The sequence below is a fragment of the Barbus barbus genome (assembly GCF_936440315.1).
Source record: "Barbus barbus genome assembly, chromosome: 34".
In the NCBI taxonomy this organism is placed as follows: Eukaryota; Metazoa; Chordata; class Actinopteri; order Cypriniformes; family Cyprinidae; genus Barbus; species Barbus barbus.
Window position 1 is genome coordinate 11,776,115 of NC_136762.1, and position 24,889 is coordinate 11,801,003.

At 37.0% G+C, this 24,889-nt stretch overlaps 1 protein-coding gene across 1 annotated transcript in view; it reads left to right on the forward strand.

Moving 5' to 3' along the window:
* The window catches only part of LOC306853974 (membrane-associated phosphatidylinositol transfer protein 3-like), a 100,996-nt gene that overhangs the window by 6,969 nt on the left and 69,138 nt on the right, over positions 1-24,889 (forward strand). The window contains exons 2-3 of the mRNA XM_079391715.1: positions 8,801-8,896; positions 19,395-19,499. Coding sequence (XP_079247841.1) covers positions 8,801-8,896; positions 19,395-19,499 — 201 coding nt within the window. The remainder of the gene's footprint in view (positions 1-8,800; positions 8,897-19,394; positions 19,500-24,889) is intronic.

Sequence of the window (24,889 nt, forward strand, 5' to 3'; positions counted from 1 at the left end):
TGTTTCCGGCGGCGTCCTTGTGATGTACATTCAAATGAGGAACATTTCATCTCCTTTGTTTTGTCCGTTTTGTTTCCTGCTTTTTTTTCTATGTGGTTTTGATGGAAGGCGTTGTGACACTATATCTGTGTAATGGAATTTCAGTCAATAGCGCACTCTGTATCTGTTGCTGTCAGACCAAGAGACTCGGATGATCTAGTATTAGCTCTCAGCAAACAACATTACATTTACTTCGGGTTTCACAATTACTTTGTCTCTTGCTTGGTTTTTGTCATTGAGAAAATGAAATTCTATTTTTATCCTCAAACCAATAATTCAGCATTTGCTGCACCCACGCAGTAGAGTGAGAAATGACTTGTTATTACTGTTAAAAGCATCAAGGATGTTTCTACTTGATGAAAACTCATGAATTTATGCAACTAATCCAAGCATAATAGATCAAGCATCTTCTAGATCCGTGGCTCTCAAACTGTGAGACCACCTGAAGTGATGCATGACATGAAAATTTGCAAAATAGATTTTACCTTTTAGTTTGACTTATTTTACTATTTTATTTACTATTCAGGTATTTTAGATGCTGCTCTTGTAGTTTCCTTTAGTTCTGCAAGGGAAAGATGAAGGTCGTATGGCACCATGCTTTATCCTAAATACAGATAAATGATACAGAGTTGTTCTGCTGTACTGTTCTGCACTATATTCTATATTAATTATGCTATGCTATTCACTACCTAAAAGGTTTTTTTAAGAAGTAAAAAAAAAAAAAAAAATCTGCAAGGATGCATTAAATTGATTAAATATGACTAACAACATTTATAGTGATAGAAAATATTTATATTGTTTTAAAATTTCTATTCATTAAAGAATCCTGAAACTTAAGCAGCACTGCTCTTTTCTGCATTGATAATAATAAGAAATGTGACTTGAGCATCACATCAGCATTAGTAATGGATGTTGAAAATTCAGCTTTGCCATCACAAGAATAAATACACTTTAAATTATAATAAAATAAAATGGTTATTTTAAATTGTAATACTGTTTCATCTGTTTTTATTATATACTTGCTCAAATAAATGCGGACATGGTGAGCATAAAAGACTCTCAAAAATATTACTTACCTCAGAAAGAAATGATGACTTATGAAATTAACATGGTAAAGTAAACAATTTAAATGTGAAAATGTAAACAATATGCACATTTATGGTTTAATTTAGGCATTTATGAAGAAATTGTAGGCTTGCCTTTGTTGTGTAAAATGATGACTCATGTCTGTGTAAGTTTGTTGGAATTTGTTTTTATTGACAGCCTAACAAAAATCATAGGTCTTTTTGGTTTGAAAAGTAATAGCACAGCTCTCCTCAACAAGCTCTATGGTTTGAAGAATTATTTATATCGTTCAAATTAACTGGACTCTTAAATTTGATATTGAGGGATTTATATTGTTATTTCTTAGCATATGTGTGAGTGATAAGGTCACTGATAAAGAGTATTAACATCACCATTTGTAGCGCAACATTGGTTAGTGAAATTGGTTTTGTGGTTACAAAATAGTTTGCATGTTCCCTTCATTGGAAGTTGTGAAACTATGGCAAGTGATGGCAGGTTCGTTTGGGTGGGTCAGTCAGGAATATGTGTATCAATAGGTAGAAACTTTAAACCTTCCTTTTTTTGTGGGAAAATCTGGTCTTTTCTCTTCTGAAATGAGAAATGTTCAGCAGTGAATAAAACACTTAAAAAGCTACCTGACACCTCATTACAAACGGAACAATTCAAGGCAGATTTCAGGTTCCCTCCGTAATGAATGTGTTCTAGCGAACTTGCACAATGATTTGAGTAGAGCACGGTGCTAAAAATAGCCTTGCACGAGAGGCAGTGACAGACTCACTGCTACCCTGTGGTCCTGTGAGAGAAAGAGAGAATGACAGTCTTTCATGACCCTGTGTAGTACTGCAGTCTGGCTTTTGTGTCTGTTTACAGGCAGTTCAGGTCTTGATTTTTTTATTGTTATTCTCATGCAATGATTCTGTGAGATGGGAGACTGTGACTTATTGGCTCCTTTAAACAAGCTGTAGATGGATATTTTAACTTGATAATGTAAAACGTTCAACTACATCATATGAACATTTAAACTAGATGAGATTTGTTGTAATAGACAGATGGCTCTTTAAAAAAACAGTGTTGCTTTTGCTGGCAAATTATAATAGCATCTGTTTTTGAGGATAGGAGAATTTAATGGATAAATATAAAAATAATAATATACAGTCTGACAAAGGCTTAGATAGATATATAGATAGATATACCTTTGTGTATGAATTTTTATTTTTCATTGTTCAGTAGTTTTTTGTGTTTCAAAAGAGGGTGTGACCAAAGGGAATGTTGGTATTCAGCATGCTTTCATATTATACAACATGTTCATAAAAGAATAAGATGATCGTGATGACTGTGCTTCCTAATTGGATCTTTAATCTTGTGATTTCAGATGGAACCTTTACACATAATGCAATGCCATACAAACACTTTCTTTCAGAGCTTTGTGCAGATATGCTTGGTTGAACAGCTTCACCTCAGTAGATGAGATGCCAAAACTGATCTCAACTCTGAAGCGATACGACAGTGCTGTCTCGTTTAAAGAACATCTCGATTTTGTGTTTGCATTTCCTTGGTTATGTAAAGGCACAATTAACGTCCATCGGAGTGAGCTTTTTGTGCTCATGCCTCATGCATCTGTAGCATCGCCTCCTTCAGTCCTCAGTTGCGCTTTGACAGAAGGAGGAGTAGCCCAGTCAAGTGGTTCTGTTCCCCACAGTTTACTCTCAATCCCCTCTTGATGTTGTGACCCTGCATGAGGTTTGCCCACTGTATTCTCCCCTGCTGCAATGATTTGACTCTTACCTCTGCATGCCGTCTGTTGCAGTATAAGCAGCTGTCTCCTTTCTAATCCACTTAGTCTGAAAGTCTTGACCCTTTTCTAAAGTTAAGAGCACACTTAATGATTTGGGCCGTGATTTGCCATCTAAGAACAAATTTTCAGGAATATTGTGTAGTCAGCATCATCAGTCACATCCAGAGTCCTAAGATCGTTGATGTTGCACAGTCTCCTTTGGCTTTGACCCAAGATGCGACAGCAACAATCATTAAGGACTGAAAAGATTGCATAGTATGGCTTTAGCCTGCCCTACCTACAATACAGCCTTTGTCAGTGTTTGCATTGTCAGGTAGCATCCGCGTTTGCATTTGTGGTCTTTTAGGCATTGAGTATCACAGTTCTGCTTTGTAATGCTAAGTTATTTATCTCACCAGTATTTTTTGTGCAACTGTGGCATATGTGCTTTTTCACAGCGTGTGCGGCGCTGCTTTGAGCTGCCAAACGGAGGTGTTTACAAGCCGCACGGCGCATATGCTGCAAGCGCACACGCTTTGGTGATGCAGGGATAAGGATGAGAGTATTCCTCCAAGCAATTTAATGAAATAACCGATTGAGAACTGTTTGCTGTTTTTCTCTTGAAAAGGATGTCGACCCAATTCAAGTGGACAACAGAAAAGAATAACATTAGTTTCATGCAATATTGCTGTCATAACTCCAAATCCAACATAATTGACCCTGTTTATTTTCTTTATAATAAACTTGTTTAAACTTTTAAAATTTAAACTTAAATTTAAATAAAATGTAATAAAAAAAAAAATTATTGGATTGGATAGAGGATAAATGTGTGTGTGTGTGTGTGTATACATAAATAATATAAAATGCATTATTGTTCAAAAATGCGTCATTTATAATTTATAATAAAATATTTTGAAGTAATTGAAGTGTTTAATTAATATTATGTATAATATTTACTTTGAATCCAATTCAAAATAATTAGATTTTACCATTTTATTTTAAGTTGTCCTTGTTACACGTTACATGTACTTATTAATAACAATAAGTTATGCATAATTACATGCAAGTAACCCTAAGCCAAACCCTAATCCTAACCCTATAGTAAGTACATGTAACTATTTAATATTACTCACTACTTAAATGTTTAATTGCATTGTAACATGGTTACCTTAATAAAGTGTAACCATAGATTTTGATCATTTGATTTAGGTTTATGCATTTGGAAGATGCTTTTATATAAGTGACTGATATTCAAGGTACACAGAATCACATTATTTCCAACAAGTATGCCCTTGTGGCCTTTGTTTATTGTCTCTTCCCTTTCAAGTCACACACACAGCCTTAAAACCAGTGCAGTGAGCCAATGGGAGCCATCTGATGTCATAATGGCCTTTACCTTAACACTTTTCTCTAGAGGGGCTTTAACATGAGGCTGATGAACAAATAAGTAGAAATGGCGGAGGAGCTTCTTGAGTGCGTGGGTAACAGGATGAGGCTGAAGAGGGGAAGAGGAAGGAATTGAAAGTTGGGAGAGAAAGTGCAAGAGGGAGGCTGAGAAATAGAGATTAAAGAAAGAGAGAAAAGCGAGATTGCTGGAGGAAAGCTGCTCCTATCTAGCAGAGATTGTTTTTGATTAAGAGCAAGTCTCTCAGTGAGTCGTGTCGTGAGTGCTCTGGAGAAAATGCCATTTTTGTACTGTGCAAGCTCCTTGGAGAGGGTACATATCAAACCTTGATATCGACCCCAATCACAATCCATGACCCAGCATTCATAACTCACAACTCCATCTAAAATTAAACACATAGTTAGATGGGTTATGGAGAATTCAACTCTAGGTTTGAATGGTTTTTATACAGCAGTTTGATAAAAAGTAATACTGAGTAAATAACATTTTAGAAACAAAATTGCCAATTCAGTGCATAGTGACAGATGTTGTAGTGGCTTAAAGGTTGTTGATTATGTCTGGGAACAAATCTTAACCACCATCAGCTTGATAAATATTAGAACCTCACTGAATAAGAAATATTGGGATACAGATATTGATATGTTTATAGCTAGCTACCTGAATAATAGCATGTCCAATTTAATGGCACAGACATCTGAAGCTAAAGTAAATTTTGTCCTAAAAAAAATGAGATTGCAGAGTCCTCTTTCCTTAAGAGCTTTCAGCTGAAATTTAATTTTTAGTCAAACCTCAATTTTGAGTATTTTAAAGGAAGACTTCCTTTCAGCATTCAATTTCATTTAATCCCCTTGATGATGCAGTTAAACAAAAAGTGCACATGCTATCCTAACTTTAAGGAAGCTGGTCAAATTATTTGTTCTTTAGCTTTTATAGAACCATAAGAAATTATTTGGTTTTTCATAAATTTATCATTCATGAGGACCATACCAATTTCATGACTGAAGTACATCCTTTACGCTATTTTAGTTCAAAAGCATCACCTGCATGACTTGCCAGACTGAAGCCAGCCAAACAATGCCACTTGTAATGAAATCTATCTCGGTTCAGCTATGCACTGGCTTAGAATATAATTTTGATTATAGCTTGTGAAACCATGACCATCACTGTTGCTGGTTAAAACCATTCCTGTTTTTCTAATACATTCATTCTTAGCCAAAAAAACGTCAAACTTTCCCTTTTCTCAGCCTTCATTCCAGGGTGAATTATGGACGATGTGATTAGAAATGTGAAAATGGAAACGCTGAATAGACTCAATTAGAGATGCTTTAGGGCAGGAACTGAGGTTATATCCACCCTCCTGTCTCTGAAGACAGGCCTCACTGGACTCCCTCGTTCAAACTAATCTGCACCTCTTTATCTCCTCCTGTAAATCTATTTACCAAGCCTTAAAAGCCATTTCTGAATGTTTAGACTGCATTAATGAAACATTACACCCTGCCCTTCTGCACCCCAAAGGAAAAAGTTTAAATTTAAAAAAAAAATTAAATCTCCATCAAAGTCTTTAAAACAATATACTGTGTGTGTGTATGTGGCCACTCTAAATTTGATTACCATCATTATGTAAAACAATAATTGAGCTGGTAAACCTTTCTTAACTATCTATACTGTTATGATCACAAAATGGAACTTTTGCTCAGTTATTGTAATCTTTCACCTTTTATGTTTTTTTTATATTACAAATCTTATATATGCAGTGCCCTCAAAAATGTGGTTACATAAGCCATATTTTTATCATACCAAGTGGCATTTAATTTAAAGAAGTATAGCATATGGAGACTTTTCAAACAAAACATCTCCATATAATGCAAAGAGAACGAGAACGAGAACTGACAGCTTAGGTGACACCTCTCAAGTAATGCCAACCAAATGGGCAAAATCATTTACTGTGGCACTGCTGATATTGGTTCTTCATGATGTGCTTGTGTTTTTCTTCATTTGTAAGTCACATCTGCTAAATGAATCAATCTAAATGAAATTCCTTACAGTTGGATTTCTTTGTTGTGCTTGTTTCAGTGCACTTTGATTTTAAGCCTTAGGAATGCAGCAGTGAGCTCACTAAGCCTGGATGTGTGAATTACTGGATTTACATTACTTATAATGCAAAATGATTTAATGCTTTGAAGCAATTTGCTGAGCTATAAAGCGTCAAAAATCCCCATCACTATATGTTCTCACAATGATGCTGATCTATAATTATTAAATCATGGCCCACTTAATATGATTGGGTAGAGGATAACTTTGGTTTGACTTACGCTGATTTGTAATTTGCATTATTGCCGCTATCTGTCATTAGATTAGAAAGTTATTAACTTTAGATTTAAACAGCCCAGGGCTCCTATGAGTATTAGAACATGTTGTTCCAAAAGGCCCAGATTATTGCGGCTATGCTTCGTGAGCACGTCATTACTTGGAAATAATTTGGTGAAGATTTTTTTCATCATGTCTGTACTAATGATTTGTGCAAAGTTGGGTCATATAGTAGCTGTCATAATTAGTTGGGTTATGTACTCTGTAAGTACTCTGCCTTCAGTCATTGAAGGAATGAATTTGTGTCCATTTGTGTTGTCAAAGTTTTTGTTTAAAGCCCTTGAAGATAAAGCATGAGACACCATAATGCTGGTTAATAGTGGCAACAACTGCACAACCAGTCAAACATCAGAACCTGCCTATATTATTATTAAGTCATTTAGCAGACACTTTTATCCAAAGCAACTTACAAATGAGGACAACAGAAGCAATCAATTGTAGTATTAAAGCAACTAAAAACAGATCCAAAACTAAAAGCTAAAACTTTATAAATACTACCAAATTTAAAAAAATAAATTAAATCCAAATGACAAATGCATATAACAATTTCAAAACATTTAAATGAAAAAAATAAAGCTAAGAACAATTCAAAATATTAAAGAACAAAAGGTATAAGAGTATAATAATGATTCTAACATAACACTAAGCCAAACACCAAAGAAAACAACAACATACATGTGTATATATACACACATAACCACACACATACATAAATATACATACACATTTATAAATTCAATCTATATTGTCACGGCAAGAGGAGTTCAAAATAACAAGTCCCCGGAGGGTGGCTTTATTTACAAAGTGGCTTTCGTGATAAGTGACGTGCTCCGTGAAGTGCTTGCAGGTGTCTCCTCGTGCGCTTTCCCAGCGTGAAGACTTGCGGCGGTGCTCTCGTGGGTTGGCAGGCCGGTCACATTCTGCTTTCTGGGGAGAGAAGAGAAGAAAGCCAGGCATTAGCTCCGGCGTCGTCAGGAGATCTCTCTCCCCGTCGTGCATGTCACAGCGGCTTTTGTAGCCGAAGGTTAATTGGCCTCAGCTGTGACCGGCCGGCTGGTGATGATGGCGCGCAGGTGTTTCTCCTTCGTTTCCAGGGCGACGCTGACGAGCGCTCGGGACACGCGTCACAATATATATAAATATATATATGTATCATTTCATTTCCATTTAGTTTGTTGAGGTATTAAAATAACTCAAATTAAATAAAACTAAAACGTAATACAAGACCTATACAGACATAATATATTCAGACATTAACTAAAATTCAAATAGTTAAATACAAATCACGACAGTATAGTTCATCAGTAATCCTAAGAAATAACACTACCAAACACACATGCTAAAAACAACAACTTACTGACACATAGTAAGAAATGGATATAAAAACTGAAACAGAAGTGAAACAAGTAGTAGAAAAGAGGAGAAATCAAAAGTGATACTTATATCTTTTGCCGGTGGAGTCACACGGTAGAGTCGATGGTCTTTACACTGTTCGGTCATCACATGAGGAGGCCTTCACACAACAACTGCCGCGGTAAACTAAGCTCTTTTATACCCATCTAACAAAATACTAACTGAATTTAGCTGAACACACTTTCCTTATTTTTCCACAACAAATGGCCAAGCAAGCGCAGACACTGACAAGATACGCGAGACAGAACGAGACCAAACGTGATATCAGCACGTCTCCACACAGTAAACAAAACAAGCGTTTCCTAGCAACGACAACTGCGCTAAACACTAATAAGACAAGTAAATACTATATATATATATATATATATATATATATATATATATATATATATAACAACTAATTTCAAGCATTTAAGCAGAAACTTTTAGATCAAAAGGTTTTTAAGATCAATTGAAGCAACCTTTTGACAAGCCATCTTAAGTATGATCTGCACTCTCATTTTGAATTCCTGAATCTCAAATTTTACACATTGATTTCCACATTAGCCAGTCTTAATTAAAAAACATACTTTCGATTAATTGCCAGCCGTTCCATTCCTTTGGACGCCTTCACGTGGTAATATTAAATAACATTGTCATCATGCATGTCTAATTAATTAGTCACACAATGCTCAGTAATTGCATGCAGCACTAGTGACCTTTGGTTTGATCGTATCTTTTTCATGTTCTCCCCTTAGCGACCCTACGCAAGCATAGCGCTTCTCACTGGCGCATGCAGAACATCGCCCAGGAATCTGTTGACAGCTCGGATGATGAGTTTTTTGATGCCCGAGGTAAGTGTCACTTATTTTCAACCCTTTGTAATAACCTGATGACTTCAGCTCTTCAGCATCTGTGCCCTACTCTCTCTCTTTCTCTCTCTCTCTCTCTCTCTCTCTTTTTATGTCCATCATATGCTGTCCATTACAGGTGCCTCACATCATTATGGATGTATTTCTATGAAATAGGCAGGCACTAAAATACCTGTAAACCTGTATGAAATAGGTTTGTAGGCCTCTTTCATGATGAATGCAAATGCTAAACTGTGGCTTTCTGTTATTTTGATATGGATTGTTGTGATGTGACCTGACTGAACAGTGTAGTATGTCGTCTATCACGTACCAAGCCTTGATTTAACATTACTGTACTTTTGTTTATAATATGGGTCAAATAACAAGCCTTTACAATCAACAAGTTGAAAACTTGCAGCCATATGTGCTTGTCAGCTTACTAGTGTCCCTGCGCCAGCGAGCCAATCGAGGTCCATACAATAAATAGCTCAAGATGTGCGTCTTCAGCTAAATTGACTGGGCTTCACTTTGCCTTCCTCAGCACTGCAACTATCCATTATCTTTTTCTATAGGAAGCATTTACATTTAGCTGATGCTATTATCCAAAGGAATTTACCATGGAACGAGGGGAGGTCGTGGCCTAATGGTGTGTGTGTGTTCACTGCTGTGTGTGTGCACGTTGCATGGGTTAAATGCAGAGCACGAATTCCGAGTATGGGTCACCATACTTGGAAGTATGTCACTTCACTTCACTTCACTTCAACTTGAGGATAAGTTTTGTACTCAAGCAACCCATTTTGTTTTCACTAATGAGTCTTGTTTCATACTAGATTACCAAAAAAAAAATGACAGGATGTTTGTATTTGGAATAACATGCATGGTACAATGTCCTGTTAAACCTGTGGCCGTCGAGTCCCGGAGCTAACATTTGGTCAGTGAATGGAGGTGTGACTAAAACAGGGGATTCTCCATTAGAGGTGCGAACAAGATCACAGTCTCTTGAGTCGCATCTGCAAATTAGTTACTTTGATTTGGTGTTCAAAATGAAATTATTCAGCTTTATAATTTATTCACATGAGCTCTTGTGTCTGTCTACCCCACATTAGTAAAAACGTAAGAGTGGGTTGTAGCAGTGTATAATGTAATCAGTATGCTGCATGTTTCCACATCTAACTTTCATGATTTCATGACATCTGACTTTCATTTCTCATTCATTCTTAATGAGCCCTCCCCGCTTTACCACACAACACAAAACCTCAATTAAAGTCCAGATGTTACAGCGGGATGGAATGGGGAACATGCCAGATAATGCCCTAATGTGTTTTTGCCAGTTTTTTTTATATATTCCATCATTAGGCTTTGTTTTGATGAACTTGCATTTTTTTTACATGCACTACCATTCAAAATGTTGCACATTTAGTTTTTCTTAATCAAATTGATCAAAACTGACAGTAGCCGGGTTTCCATCCAAAGTTGTGAATTTAACTTATGCACAAAATTGTAATATCGCATAAAACATTTGCCAAATAAGCACTGTTTCCATCCAACAAATCAGAGAGAACAAAATCGTCACTTCCTCATAAACTGGCACTGTAAATCACTAAGAAACGTAGGAGAAGCAAATGAATATAATAATTTTCATATATAATAACATTTTTCACCCACCACAACTACAGTACAAACAGTCACTATATCTCACAATATTGCAGCAATCCTGTCGCATTTATGGAAAATAACATCACAAAACCCATGGTGACCCTGCTGACAAAAACAATAGAAATCATCACAGAATTTCTAATGATTTCCACTACAAAATACCATGACAAACATTGCAAACTATCAACTTTTCACCATTAAAACAATTAAATAATGGTTTCCTGTTGTGTTTTGGGACATATTATATTAGGATTTAGTGTTTTGTTTTTTTAAACGACCAATTACTAGTAGAGACCAACAGGCACCATAACAGTTTCCATTAAAACCAATACAATTCTCATTATAAATCAGTAAAACCATTACAAATTATGTGCTGTTTTTCTTTTTTTTTTAGCAGGGGATTGAAATAAATATATATTATTGTATGAACTAAAATACTTGAAAACTACATAAAAAGAGCAGAATGCAAAATGTAGAATATGACAACGATAAACATAAACCTACAATCTAGAAACCTGAAATAATAGAATTCTTTAAATAGAGTATATGTCTCTTTGTGTGTGTGTCATGTTAATCAGACTAATCACCTTATAGGCGACTTCATTTACTGTATTTTCTAACTCAATATCTCTCAAATGTAACCCGTTGTAGAATCACTTAAGGCAGCGGCTATTTGAAGGGAAAATAACATTTTCTTAGCAATAGATTCTATTTACACTGTTAAAATAGCAGGATTTTCTGCTATGTATACTACTTATTGCAAATAGTGGCAATTATCTGCACCTTAGTATTGCAATACATTATAAAACAGTACGCAATAATAACTTATTGAGTGAGTGTAAGTTTTCATTTTAATTCAGATTATTAAATGGATACCACTTTATTGGGACAATAAAGCCCTCCCTACACCTACCCTAACCCTACCCGATACTTTATTTTCAACTTTTTGATTATTGGCTTAATTTTTATTAAAAAAATAAATGCTTTTCTGATGTGATTTTGAAATTTGAAAAGGGAGAAAAAAAAGATAGCCAAAAGGCAGATTCGAACTCGGGTCGATCGCGTCAAAAGGAGTATGACAGACGCTTTACCATCTGCGCCACTGGAGCCGACATCTATTGGCTGTCCTTTTGTAGTCTTGACAATCCCAATCACACGTTGTGGAGTTAGTGTAAATAGATACTCCTCGCCACTTAATCTGACACTTTTTCTTTGATGAACCAGCCAGGCCGACGGCCGCTGGATGGACGGCCGTTCTGGACTTCTCCAGAACGTCCAGTTGGCCAGTCCGCCCCTGCCTCAGTGCGAGCAGACTAAACAAAATAAATGCGGTCATTGCTTTCGGAGGGGGATGCCTGCTGTTTGGAAACGGAGTTGTGTAAGACAGATCTGGGAGGCAATTATACATAAATACTTTGACCACAGACTTTGCTCTAGCATTTCAGAATGACCATAACAACATTTCAGATGCTGATCAGTCCACTGGTTAGTCAGGTTTTGCCGTCCCATACCACAGTTACATGACTTTTTTTGATATGCATGGATGAATTTATTCGGCACATGCGTTTCCATCTTCCATTATTCGCATTAACCCTTTTTCACACAAATCCACCTCAAGCTGTCTGTGGGAGGGTCAGAGAGCTCTCGGATTTCGTCAAAAATATCTTAATTTGTGTTCCGAATAAGAATGAAGGTCTTACGGGTTTGGAACGACATGAGGGTGAGTAATTAATGATAGAATTTTCTTTTTTGGGTGAACTATCTCTTTCATTTTCAAAGAATCATGTAGAATAATGGAATAGAAAATTGAATAATGGCTGCTGAAAGTACAGTTTTGGCCTCACGGGAATGAGATACATAATAAAATAGAAAATGGATGGTTGTTTTGTTTTGTTTGTTTATTTATTTTAAAAACATAAATTCTTACCAACACACTCTAGTAGTTTTTTCTCAGCTTAGAGAAGATTTAGAATGAAAGAAGAGACCACTTGCAGAAAAATTATTGAGAAAAGTGAGAAATCATGACACTTAAAATAGCAGCTGTCGAAATAAATGTTTTGCATTAACATGATTCTTGAATGATAATGAGAGGGTTTGTTTACTCTAGAAAAGTATGGTGACACTATTGCCCGCACAGAAAATAAGTGCCCAAATGCATTACCAAGATGACCACTGACTGAAATGACTTGCCTTAAAGGGACTTGTATTATATGTATTATACTGTCACAGTGCATTATAGGGAATATGCTGAGAGGATGACCAAGGCTCCAGGCACAGAGGGACCAACACTAAGTTGTTTATTAATGACAGTGACTGCCAAACTTTTCAGAGCATTCAATGTGTTCTTGCATTTCTAAATTTATTATAATCCTCATTTTGTGTATCAGAAAATAATTAAGCATAGTTATAAAGGTGATTGTTTTTGCTTTCTCCTGCTGTGATTGAGATATTTGAAATAAGATTGTTTTGAAATATTCTACTGTGCAAAAGGTTAGGGTCAGTATTTTTTTATTTATTTTTTAAAGAAACTGTTTCATTCTATAAGGACACATTAAATTTATCTAAACTAAGTGGAAGTAAATATTTAAATGTTACAAAAGATTTTTATTTCAAATAAAATGCTTTTCTTATAAAATGAGTTTAAGGAAAATCATTTAGCAACTATTTTCAACTTTGATAATAAGAAATATTTCATGAGCATCAAATCAGCATATTCTAAAGTCTTCTGAAAGATCATGTGACACTGAAGAAATGGTTATTTCAAATTCAATGGACAATTTTACTGCTTTTTTATCAAATAAATGCAGCCTTGGTGAGCATGAGAGAATGCTTTCAAAAACATTAAATACATCTTACTGACCCCAAATATTTGAAAAGTAGTGTAGTTATGTCAGATGTGATGCATTGTAAAAAATTATAATTAGAATAACATTAAATAATTGAATGACTGTATGAATAAATAAATCAATGTCACGGGAGTCGGGACATGGTTGTAGCAATAGTGTACGATGAAGGAGTAAACGTAAAGATTCTTTCATTACAATTTGTAATCCATTTCATAAACAAACTCATGTAATCCATTTAATAAACATCAATCCAGGACAAAGAGTAAGGGAGAACTGAGGACTTGTAAGAAAGAACCAAACAATGGGAACTAATGAGATGACTAATACAACACAGGTGAACACAATGAAGGTGATTAACTAATAATGAGAACAGGAACCAAACCAAATAAGAGCAAACAGCAACATACATACATAAATATCCCACGCCGTAACCAAAGGAGACTCAGGAGATGAAGCAGGGCTGGACTTGAGATCTGTTTTCTAGTGGTTGAGGGTTTGTTTAGCAATCACTTTTTGTCAGGAGAAGCCACAGTGAAGTGTTTTGGCTCAGGCTTGGAGTGCGAACTTAATGGCTTTTTGTGTGAGCGACACTGCAAAGGTGTGTTTGTGAAATCACAGAGGTTGTGTGTGTGGATATACAGTGGGTACGGAAAGTATTCAGACCCCCTTCAATTTTTCACTCTTTGTTATATTGCAGCCTTTGCTAAAATCATTTAAGTTCATTTTTTTCCTCATTAATGTACACACAGCACCCCATATTGACAGAAACACAGAATTGTTGACATTTTTGCAGATTTATTAAAAAAGAAAAACTGAAATAATCACATGGTCCTAAGTATTCAGACCCTTTGCTCAGTATTTAGTAGAAGCACCCTTTTGATCTAATACAGCCATGAGTCTTTTTGGGAAAGATGCAACAAGTTTTTCACACCTGGATTTGGGGATCCTCTGCCATTCCTCCTTGCAGATCCTCTCCAGTTCTGTCAGGTTAGATGGTAAACGTTGGTGGACAGCCATTTTTAGGTCTCTCCGGAGATGCTCAATTGGGCTGGGCCATTCAAGAACAGTCACGGAGTTGTTGTGAAGCCACTCCTTCGTTATTTTAGCTGTGTGCTTAGGGTCATTGTCTTGTTGGAAGGTAAACCTTCGGCCCAGTCTGAGGTCCTGAGCACTCCGGAGAAGGTTTTCGTCCAGGATATCCCTGTACTTGGCCACATTCATCTTTCCCTCGATTGCAACCAGTTGTCCTGTCCCTGCAGCTGAAAAACACCCCCACAGCATGATGCTGCCACCACCATGCTTCACTGTTGGGACTTTATTGGACAGGTGATGAGCAGTACCTGGTTTTCTCCACACATACCGCTTAGAATTAAAGCCAAAAAGTTCCATCTTGGTCTCATCAGACCAGAGAATCTTATTTCTCACCATCTTGTGGTCCTTCAGGTGTTTTTTTGTGTCTTGCACTGAGGAGAGGCTTCCGTCGGGCCACTCTGCCATAAAGCCCCGACTGGTGGAGGGCTGCAGTGATGGTTGACTTTTTACAACTTTCTCCCATCTCCCGACTGCATCTCTGGAGCTCAGCCACAGTGATCTTTGGGTTCTTCTTTACCTCTCTCACCAAGGCTCTTCTCCCCCGATAGTTCAGTTTGGCCGGACGGCCAGCTCTAAGAAGGGTTCTGGTCGTCCCAAACGTCATCCATTTAAGGATTATGGAGGCCACTGTGCTCTTAGGAACCTTAAGTGCAGCAGAATTTTTTTTGTAACCTTGGCCAGATCTGTGCCTTGCCACAATTCTGTCTCTGAGTTCTTCAGGCAGTTCTTTTGACCTCATTATTCTCATTTGCTCTGACATGCACTGTGAGCTGTAAGGTCTTATATAGACAGGTGTGTGGCTTTCCTAATCAAGTCCAGTCAGTATAATCAAACACAGCTGGACTCAAATGAAGGTGTAGAACCATCTCAAGGATGATCCGAAGAAATGGACAGCACCGGAGTTAAATATATGAGTGTCACAGCAAAGGGTCTGAATACTTAGGACCATGTGATATTTCAGTTTTTCTTTTTTAATAAATCTGCAAAAATGTCAACAATTCTGTGTTTTTCTGTCAATATGGGGTGCTGTGTGTACATTAATGAGGAAAAAAAATGAACTTAAATGATTTTAGCAAATGGCTGCAATATGTCAAAGAGTGAAAAATTTAAGGGGGTCTGAATACTTTCCGTACCCACTGTATGTCTCTGCGGGACTGTGTGGATACTCTCTGCAACTGGCTGTTGTTGACTTCTCTTCACTGGCCTGTGAGATTGACCCCTGTCAGTCATTATGTGCTAAAGATGCCGCCGAGCGGCAGGGAAATTGAGGCTCATCACGGTTCCAGCTTTGTCAGCCTGCCTTCACCTCTGACACATGAACCCCTTTCACATGTCAGACTCTCACTTGCCCTGTTCATACCTCTCATATCCGCTGGGTTGATCTCCTTCAAGTCGCATCATGGACTGTCTCTGTAGGATGCAACCTGAGACGTGTGACCAGGACCTAAGCGCCAAATGCAAATAAAAGTTGAAAATGTAATTTTTTTATTTATTTTTTCAATTTGTCCAAACCAACTTTTAATAGGAAATAATTCAAGATTGGATAAGTGTTGTCGTGGGGTGTTTAAGGACAAAGCTGTTTTGATTATGAATGAGTGTGTTCAGAATCGTTTTTAACTGACATGTTGGCAAATGTCTAAGGAGGTTAATTTAGGTCTGTTATTAGAGCGTGTGCATTTGAGTAATGAGATTTGTCAGAGTGTGCTTAAACGGAGCCCATTTGTACAGCCTGGAATAAGATCGGACCCTCATTTAAAACTGTGGGAAGTTCAGCTGGAGACAGATTGCTGTATGCATTCGCAGTCATTCATTGTGACTCTTAATGCTAATTGATTAGCATGCATTACCTACACAGGCTTTGCATTTTGAGCTGAAGTGTTTTTCTGTTGCATTGATTGCTCTCTGTAGTCTGGTAGCCCTGGGACCTTTGTACACAAGATTCATCTGCATTGACAAATCAACTATAGAAATCGGCTATTTATAACCTCTGTCAGATTATAAAGCATATCTGAAAATCATGTTACCTTACATTTTAAAATAAATACACTGTTAATTGAAAATAGCATCTTAGCATCAGTATTTTTTTATGATTTTATGAATATCATTAGCCATCTGAGAGTTGACAGCTTGTCTTTTATTTGAATTCATATGCAACTGTGCTTTATTAAATGTTAAATTGTGGCATACATGGACACATCTCCAAGTTGCAAAACAGTCACAGCCAATCGCGTAAGGAAAATACATTTCTTCTTAGTATTTTAGTTGGAATTTTAAATCTCAGCGTTGGGAAGGTCAAGACGTGTGATTTTCATAACCAAATATGGGCCTTCATTTGGAAGATTTTCCAGGAAAAGCCTGTTTTCATGAAACTCTGTCAGACAGACAACGCTGTCTTATGTTCATTGCCTCTAGACTGCCACAGGCATCTACGGTCATATTCTGGTCAAGCAAAAAAGTATTAGTTGGACAAAATATGTTAAAAATTAAGACATGTAGAAAATGCTCTTGGGTTTACTACTTTTAACTTTTAATGAAGCTGACTATAGGTTTGCATTTTTTTTTTTTTTTTCATACAATGAATGTGAATGTTGTTGACTGAGGCTTGTGTTGCAAATTTGGTTCATATACTGAAGATGTTCCTAGGAAAGAATTGGAAATAGGACCAGCTGAAATCCACCAGTATTTGCCCATCTTCTAGCCCACATGGACATGTCCTATCTTTGTCTTTATTTTGTCTGAGCAAAAGAAGATTTGAAGAATGTTAATGGATAAGCTCTGGGCCTCCATGAACTAATTACCTGCAAGTCATTCTAGAATTCGTGAAATTAAGTTTCAGATTCCTTTTAAAGTCTTTTTTCTTTTAATAGCCTTCAAACAAAATGTTTCCCCACCTTTATGCACTTTGCTCGTCTGTCTTTTCAGTCACAGTTTCATGCACTTTTTTATGAATTTTATATTTTGAGTTACTCACTCAGGGGCTTTTGTTTTTATACACCTTCATTAGGGATAGGTCAGGATGTTTGTCTAGTGAGGTTGACTAATTAAAATAGTAAAACTTTTGTTTTAATATTTTATAAATGTGCTTTTAAAGACACAACTTCTTAGAGAGTGATTTATCTTTATCTTGCTGGCAGTGATACTTACTGTTAGACTGTTAGCAGAATAAATTCTTTGAGAAGTTTCTTCATTCCCTAAATTCATTCTCTTTAAAGCACTGCTGCTGTTGCTACAGGCGTCAAGTGCGGATTGTTTAACAAACACTCCGCCTTCAACATTACATTTCAGGACAATTATGGTCAGACTTCAGATCTCCTGCTGTGAGCAGCGTTCCAGTTGTTACGCAATTCGGCTCTGTTTTTTGAGGTCTATGATAGTTTTGTATAATAAAAGAGAATTTATTTGCTGAAAATCTCTGTCTGTTAGTCTATTGAAGTGTTGCACATTGTTCTGTGATAGTTTTAAGTTGCTGATCTGTGTAATTCAGATTTGGCTGTAATTTTTCACCGTGTTTCGCATCATGAATTGCGTTGTGTTTTAAGATGATGTTTCTTGTTAATGTGTTTTGACTTTTATGCTCTTACTGTACTGAAGCTATGTAAGCAAGTAATAAAAAGCTAATTTTATTTTTATTGGTAAAATGTATTATTTATTTTATTGGAATTGTCTTTTAAATGTAATATAATTATTATATTTTATTATAAATACAAACTTTTTTATTATTTTAACTGTGTATCTTGATCCTTTTCTGCCGTTTAAATGTTAGATATATAAATCTGAAGATAAATATTTTCAAATTTGATTCAAGTCTGTTTAAAGTGGTTTTCTAAATAAATGAATATGAATACATATTTTAATGTTACTTTGACAACCCTAAAAATGCATTTTGTTACGTCTTTTCATAAAAACCATAAAAGTCTGTAGTTTTGCACATCCCTAACTTCCATAGTAACTAGTATACAATAATTCAATGTACATAACATGAACGGTTTTTCATAATTGTGCAGATTACACTGAATACTTTAAAATGAAATCTTCTGCAAAGCTCATCCACTTTCTTTCTGAAAGTATGTTCCCACATTTTTACAATGTTTTTTTTTTTTTTTCTCTTTTTCTCCTTTTAACTCCCACTTTTTTCTATCATCCTTTCTCAGTGAGCCTTGCTGCAGACTCTTGTGCATTAGCAGTTTATGTTTTATTTACTGAAATAGGTGGTTGTCTCTCCTTCAGGAGCCGGGCTGCTGTCTTTGCTCTTCTTTGTGCTAAGCACATTTCACACTTCAGAAGATCTATGTTCTTCCTGCTTTCTCTAAGCACCATTCCATTCGACACGACTCAGTAACTGCCAGTATTTGGATTATGATTTAAAACCCTTCGTCTCTCAACTCCAAGCTTCTCTCGCATTGTTTCTGTGAGCGTGCATGTGTATGTTTGAATACCCTTGTTTGAGCCAACTCAAAAACAAATTCAAATGACAGTCTAGCGAATAGCATGCAACAAACAGCAGCCGATCGGCTCGAGCGGGTGATGCAGACGAGCAGGCCTGACAGAGCCCTGTCACAAACTCTCTTCCACACTGAAATATCGGCCCAGCGAGATCAGCAGCTTGCAGTTCGCTGTCACACGCTGTGAACCTCACAGCCGAGTTCTCCATCAAGCACTCAGGGGCTGTCTCACAAGGACCGGCGGAGTGGCTGATCGCTCGCTCTGTGCTCATTAGACGGACATCACTTTATGGCTCTAGCTGTATTTAAAGATAATTCGATGAATGTTAATAGTCTTTGATGTACTGCTGCATTCCATCTTAAATGAGCACAGCATTATTCTGCTGATGAGCTAAATGATTGATTGTCTCATTCTCCTCATATGCTGCTCTCATTGAATGTGTGTTTGTGTGTGATTTCTTTCAGAGGTGCTGGAGGGGAAGACGGCCATGCTTTTGGGCATGAGTCAGTGGAACTCTAATGATCTCGTTGAACAGATAGAAACCTTGGGCCATATCAACCAGACGCAGGGTAAGAGCTCATAAATGGAAATGTTATGGTTCCTGTCATCAATCGTACTTCGTATATTAAAGTTCATGGTTTATGTAGATTACATGAAGATACTACAAATGTTCTACAGTGGTAAAAACATTTACATGGACATCATCTGAGTGTACCTGGGTCTAATGGGATAGTTTATATATTCTCCCTCATGTCGTTCTAAACCTGTATAAAATTAAACTTAAATTAAAACTTAACTTAAAACTTAATTTAAAATTATAAAACTGTTTGGTTACCAACATTCTTCAAAAAAAAATCATCTTTGGATGTTGGTTGGAACAGCATGAGAATGAGTAGATGTCTTTCATTTTTGGGTGAAGTTGGTATTTATTTTATTTATGGTGGGGCATTTAGGTTGTACTTTGTGATTGGGAAACTGAGACCACAACAGCACTCAAATGAATGGATGAAATGTAAATGCAGTTTTTAAAAGTATTTTTAACTTGACACACTTAAAAAGACATTGTGATGTGAGACATGAAAGGATTAGTTCACTTCCACCAGAATACAAAAAAAATCCTGATAATTTACTCACCCCCATGCAGGGCTCCAAACTGCGACTAAAATGGTCGCATTTGCGACCAAAAATATTAATTTGCGAGTGAAGTTTTTGCTGAGGTCGCCACTGGCGACTATATATATTTGCATGAAAGGACTTTTTTCCCGATTGTTTTGCGCTCACATCTTTTGTTATGTTCACGTATTAAACTTACATAAGACGATGCGCATCAAAGTTTTACTGGAAAAGAGTTTCAAACAGTCCTCGTCTCTGCCGCACACAGTCTGCTGAACGCAGTGAGAGACCTGAAAGGGCCTGTTTACACCTGGTCACTTCATGCATTTTCTCTGATCGGATATCTATATGATTTGTTCAAACGTTTCCCCATTTACACTTGGCCACATAAATGTGTCTTCGCAAAACGGATATAAATCCGTTCTTCAATTCCCGCTTCATATGCAAATATAACGGAGTTCACGTCAATGAAAGCAATGGATAATTTTATTAATTATCAGCTAATTTCAATATCAGAGACCGCAACAAGAGAGCGCGCGGCATCAGCACTGGAAAGATAGGCTAGTCTCGCTACTTTTAATGAAGAAGATTGTGTGTTGAGCGTCTGCGACTTACTTTCAGGTTCATTCAGTTTGCGCGTCGCTTGCTGAAGAAATACGCTACTCATCCGCGGTGATGCTTGTTGCCTTGCGCTGTCATATCTGACTATAACATGCCATATAGCCTATAAAACGCTCTCACACGTCTATTATTTTAATATTATGGGAGGAGTAAAATTACCATATGTGGTTTCAACAACCAGATGCATTTACACTTGTCCGGTTTCGCCCAGACCACCTCCTGAAGTGGTTCGAGCGATTGGATTTATATCTGTCTCGAATGCGTTTCGGATGGCATTTACACCTGGTCTTTTCAGGATCAGATAGCTATCCGATCAGGAAAAAATGCATGAAGTGACCAGGTGTAAACAGCCCCAAAGTGCAAGTGCAGAAAAGCCGTGTCTATTTCGTGCACAACTTGAACAAACTTCAACAGGTAAAGCTGTTAGCTCTGTGGATACTGGCAATATCGTCAACAATTCTCATTTATAATCATTACTAATATGGCTTCTTCTTATCGAGATCTTAGTCTATATGTTGTGTTCTGTTAATGCATGGACTTCCTGTTATTTGAAGCGCACTTGCCATCCAGTAATCGCAAAAAGCTCTGTGCTGTCTTACTTTTTAATAAACAAAGTATCAGCTTTAAAATGCTACGAAATTCAAATTATGCGGTTTGGGTGCTCTTTAATGAGGACCACAAGCGCACACTTTCGGTAATATAAACACCAGTACCCCGAGTCCACACGGTCCGTGTATGCGTCCGGATCGCGCGAGCGGAGAGTATCGCACTTAATGCTCAGGCGCGATCTCTTTAGCACCTCAGTTAAAGCAGCAAGTGAACCCATTATATATTTCGATTTACTACTATAGTATGAAATGAACATGATCAAAAGGTAGGCAATAAGAAAGCCTATAGTACAACTTACTGAAATGTTTTATGTAAAAGCTCATTCAGTGTTTCAAACTGAGGAAATGTATAAAGCTTGTAAACATTGCATTGTAATACATTTACCTCAGAATAACCACTCAGTGTCCATAAACTCATCAGTCAGCTAGAAAAATAACTATAAAGAGGAGCGTTTTGCTATATTCATGCGCTGTTGCATATTAATATTTTTACTTATTCTGTTGTACATGATTCAACTCCTCCTATAAAATTGCATTTTACTAATGAAGAAAAACAGACTGAATGTGTGAAAGACGTGACAACATTTATAGGATGCACTGCACTCAGTTGCCAAGTGATGCTTATGGTCCATGATATTGGTACAGATTCTGTGTAACAAACAATTCTTTGTGACTGTATATTTCAAGTTGTAAAAGACATTTAATTCACTCTTTAAGTGAACCTTTAAGATGGATTAAAATGCTGATAAAGCCTAGAAAAGATAAGATATAAACACATGACAAAATGATTGAAATGTTAAAATAGGGGGGAACAATAAAATGATAATAATAAAATAAACCACTTTTATTCTGTGGCACCTAAAACAATAATTTGGCGCCTAAGTTTTTCTTTTATAGGAGCCAATGGCTCCTTACTCGATTTTTTTGTCTGGAGCCCTGCCCATGTCATCCAAGAAACTTTAGTATTTCTTTCTTCAATCGAAAAGAAATTAAGGTTTTTGAGGAAAACATTCCAGGTTTTTTTTTCTGTATATAGTGGAATTTTATAGGGACCACTGGTGATGTAGGCAGAAGTAGTATCAAACTCCATCTGATTTTTCGCGTCCAAATTCTATATCATCCAACATCATTGTTTTTTTGTAAAGGGCATTTGATTTAGTCTTTACACATTCGCTTTGTAAACACTGGGTCGGTACTTCCGCCAAACATCACAGGTGATCTTTCCAACGTGACTATGTAATGAGTGAAGTCGACCTAGTGCAAGACAAGCATTTGCAGGTAAAAAAAATATATATATATAAATTTTATTTATTTATTTTTAGAAAATGACAGATCGTTTCTCTAGATAAGACTCGGCTGATTCCTCAGCTGGGATCGTGTAGAGCTCTTTGAAGCTGCACTGAAACTGCAATTTAGACCTTGTTGGTCCCTGTTGAAGTCCACATGTGGAGAAAAATTCTGGAATGTTTTCCTAAAAACCTTAATTTCTTTTTGACTGAAGAAAGAAAGACATGAACATCTTGGATGACATGGGGATGAGTAAATAATCAGGAAATGTTTACTGTGGAAGTGAACTAATGCTTGAAGCAGTGGCCGGAGACATCAGTGAAAGTCTTGAACATAGACCAGCTACCCATCAACCTCACCCGGAGGACTTGAGCAGTCAAAATGACCCAAATGCACATCTCTAGCTCATATCCTCGAGAACAAAGGAGGCTGTAATCTGAAATGGCATTTTATAACTCATTATGTTTTACATTAACCACCCATGTCACAGAAATTGTTCAACCAGCTGCTTGCCAAACAAATCTGTAATTTTAAATTTTTTCCATGAAAACAGAGGAAACAGGCGTCAGGCTTCATTAAGCAGCATCATGTCTCAGCTGTCTCCATTGATTTTTCTTACTCTTTGTTCTTATCTAGTCTATTCTTGTAATGGTAAGAGTTAGCTAGCATGAGTCATTAGTGAAATAAACGTCGTGATTCTTCACTTTCTCGCTGCTTGGAGTTTTTTGAAGTTTCTTTCAGGCTTAGTTTTTACATAATGTAGCCGCATTTATTAATGTCTCGTTCTTTGTGTAAAGGTCCATCCATACATTTGTGAAACTTTAAGTGGCTCTTAGCTTCAAGGCAATGCTGCAGAGAAGTATTCTGCTCAGTGCTCTTCTTGTGTTATATTTAGTTTTTGAAAGCTCTGCTAGTACTTCTTTTAGTGTAACCTGGAAGGCGAATAGTGTACATGTCTGCAAGGTTTGCTCGTGTAGTAGCTATGTCCAAATCGAATTTATGTACAAAATATTGCTCTCTCCTGGGATTTATTGCCTGTGGCATATGCAAGTACACAGCAATTACGTATCGATTTACTTTTCCATATTGAGTGATACCGGTGATGTTAATCCACTGTATAAAAACCCCTAACACACAACCAGATGTCAATTTCCATAAAAACATTGCCATATATTATTGAGTTCTTAGAGCTGTTTGTTGTCCTGTGTTCCACATACTTTTGGCATCGTTTATGGAAAATGCCGTTTTACCTCAGACTGTGCATGCTGGTATTGCTCAAGATAATTCCCCCTTCGCCTCAATTATTCAGGTTGCCTTTTCTCATATTTTGGTTTTCCTCCCGTGTGCAATATGATTGGTCTATTGGACGGCACTCAGGGGGATGGAGACTTAAGCTGATGCGACAGAGCGATAAATGAGCTAAATGAGAGGTTGACCCCACCAAGCCCCTATAAGTTTAGTTTTCAAGTGTCTTGTGCTACAATGCTTCTTCTTGCAAGATGAAAGTGATGTTAGCTTTAGGCGGTCCCTATAGTGAAATTGCTCGTCATGCATAAATGCTTCTTTCGAGACCAATGCTGTGATTAATACTATGACTCAGTCCAAAAGAAATGCACTCATTATACCAAAAAATGTATACTACATACAGGTTCATGTCTGTAGGAAATGAGAATAATTTGGCTAATCCTCAAACTGATGAATCGTTTAAATTAGAAAAACAACCCGTGGCAGCAGCTAGAATTGGCATGCCTTGGCATATATATATATATATATATATATATTGTTTAAAGATGTGTAAGTAATTATTTAAAATAAAATGTGTGTAGGTCAGATTTTTGTGATGTTTTGAAAGTCTGTTTATATGCACCAAGGATGGATGTATTTGACAAAAATTCAGTAAAAACAATAATAGTGTGAAATATTATGTGAAGTGACATTCAGCCAAGTATGGTGACCCATACTCGGAATTCGTGCTCTGCATTTAACCCATCCATAGTGCACACACACAGCAGTGAACACACACACACACACCGTGAACACACACCCGGAGCAGTGGGCAGCCATTTTATGCTGCAGCGCCCGGGGAGCAGTTGGGGGTTCGGTGCCTTGCTCAAGGGCACCTCAGTCGTGGTATTGAGGGTGGAGAGAGCGCTGGACATTCACTCCCCCCACCTACAATCCCTGCCGGCCGGGGACTCGAACCCGCAACCTTTGGATTACAAGTCCGACTCTCTAACCATTAGGCCACGACTTCCCAAACATTGCCATATTATATTTGGTGTCTCATGATCCTTCAGAAATCATTCTAATATGCTGATTTTGTTCTCCAG